Source organism: Neopelma chrysocephalum, unplaced genomic scaffold, assembly GCF_003984885.1.
Source record: "Neopelma chrysocephalum unplaced genomic scaffold, ASM398488v2 Primary Assembly neopelma1_95788, whole genome shotgun sequence".
Classification (NCBI taxonomy): Eukaryota; Metazoa; Chordata; class Aves; order Passeriformes; family Pipridae; genus Neopelma; species Neopelma chrysocephalum.
The window spans coordinates 1-2,058 of NW_020924450.1; the positions used below are offsets into that span (position 1 = coordinate 1).

Genomic DNA, 2,058 nt, shown 5'->3' on the forward strand with positions numbered 1-2,058 from the left:
TTCCAGCCCTGGTTTGGGGATGGATAAAACCTTGAAGGTCATCATGGAGTTCCAGCTCTGGTTTGGGCTGGAAGGGACCTTAAAGCTCATCTCATTCCACCCCCTGCCATGGGCAGGGACACCTCCCACTGTCCCAGCTTGTTCCAACCTGGCCTTGGACACTCCCAGGGATCCAGGGGCAGCCACAGCTTCTCTGCCCAACCTCTGCCAGTCCCTCCCCACCCTCCCATCCAAGAATTCCTTCCCAACATCCCATCCAACCCTTCCCTCTGGAGGAATTCCCCCCTCCCATCCCATCAGGACACCAGGACGGGATGTCCCCGAGCCAGCGGAGCCGCACCGGGGCCACGACTCTGAGCTGCTCTTTAATCCACTCCCTGTCCCACCAAGCATCGTCTGCCCAGTGTCCAACACCCCCAACCCCCCTGGGGGGCAGGGCGGGAGCCCAGGGGGGCTCTGACCCCCCCGGGGGGGCTCTGGGGGCTGCCCCTCGGGGGTGGGTGAAGCCCCTGAGGCCAGGGGAGCTCCAGGTCCGAGTCGAGGGGGCTCCGGGGCCCTCAGCCACTGATCCGGAGGAGGCCGTAGATCTGCTCCAGGACGGGGGCAAAGCTCTGCTCCTTGGGGGTGCGGGAGGCCAGGGAGCCCTGGGGGGGTGTGGGGAGGGGGACACACATCCCAGTTAATCACAGGCACCCCAGTTAGTCATGGACACCCCAGTTAATCACACACAGACACCCCAGTTAATCACAGACCCCTCAGTTAATCACAGACACCCCAGTTAATCACATATAGACACTCCAGTTAATCTCAGACACCCCAGTTAATCCCAGATACCCCAGTTAATTACGGACACCCCAGTTAATCACACACAGACACCCCAGTTAATCATGGACACCCCAATTAATCACGGACACCCCAGTTAACCACACACACCCCAGTTAACCACACACACCCCAGTTAATCACAGACACCCCAGTTACTCACACACACATCCCAGTTCATCCCAGCGGGTGCAGCCCAAGCCCCCTCCCCACCCACCCACCCCCCCAGCCCCTCCCTCACCTTCAGCTTGTCCAGGTAGGTCTGCTCCTGACTCCAGTTCTCCTGGAACTTCACCAGGTCAGGGGCCCCCTTGTAAAACTCCACCAGCAGCGTCTGGGGGGGGGAACAGGGAGGGGCTAAAGGGCCTTGGGGGCACCCCGAGGTTTTTGGGGGGTGGGGTGGGCACCGAGACCTCGGGGGGGAATGGAGAAGGGACTGTCACCAGCACCGGGAGGGCAGGGACGAGCAGTGGAGGTGCTGGTGGGCTCGGGGAGTTGTCCCGGGGGGGGACACAGGGATTTGGGGGGACACAGGGATTTGGGGGCACGCGGGGATTTGGGGGCACACGGGGATTTGGGACTCACCATCTCCTGCACCACGTCGTTGGTGAGGAACCCGTCCTGGATGTAGGTCACCTCCACCTCCATGGGGATGCCGTAGTCGTTGGGGCGTTGCTGGAGGACGATGGGGTGAAGGGGGGGGTCACAGGGGTGTCACACCCACCCTAGAGGGGGGATCCCACCCCAAACCCTCCCCCGGGCTCACCTCGGGCGGTGGCATCACCCAGAAGGGAGCGATCCTGGACTCCACGCCGGGGTTGCCCTGGAAATAGGGCCCTGTGGGGACAGGGTGGGGCTGGCACGGGGTGGGACGGCCCCTCCAGCCCCCCGGGGTGCCCGCGGGGGACGGGCACGTACCGCAGATGAGCCCCAGGCAGGGCTGGAAGCCGTTGCCGCTGCCCTGCAGCTTGAGCTGATAATCCATCTGCGCGTCGATGTCGTGCAGCGAGGGCAGCGCCGGCCCGAAGGGGTGGCTGTGGTACCACCCCACCAGCGACAGCCCCCGCAGGAACAGGCTCTGGCAGATCTGGGGTGGGCACACACACACACCGTGGGCACGGCACCCCTGGGACCCCCCACCCGGCCTCTTCGGGGAGGGGCAACACCCCCCTGGGCCCACAGGGATCCTCTTTGGGGGGCAACACACCCTGTGCCCCCATCCCTGTGCCCCCAGTGA

General features: G+C 64.3%; 1 protein-coding gene across 1 annotated transcript; it reads right to left on the minus strand.

The window, feature by feature from the left end:
• Positions 1-290: 290 nt before the first annotated feature.
• Positions 291-2,025, minus strand: MPND (MPN domain containing). Its single transcript, XM_027708226.1, has 5 exons — positions 1,740-2,025; positions 1,588-1,658; positions 1,407-1,496; positions 1,063-1,155; positions 291-644 (listed from the first exon to the last, which is right to left on the minus strand). The coding sequence occupies exons 1-5, from the start codon at positions 1,804-1,806 to the stop codon at positions 558-560; spliced, it is 408 nt and encodes a 135-aa protein (XP_027564027.1). The 5' UTR covers positions 1,807-2,025; the 3' UTR covers positions 291-557.
• Positions 2,026-2,058: the final 33 nt, after the last annotated feature.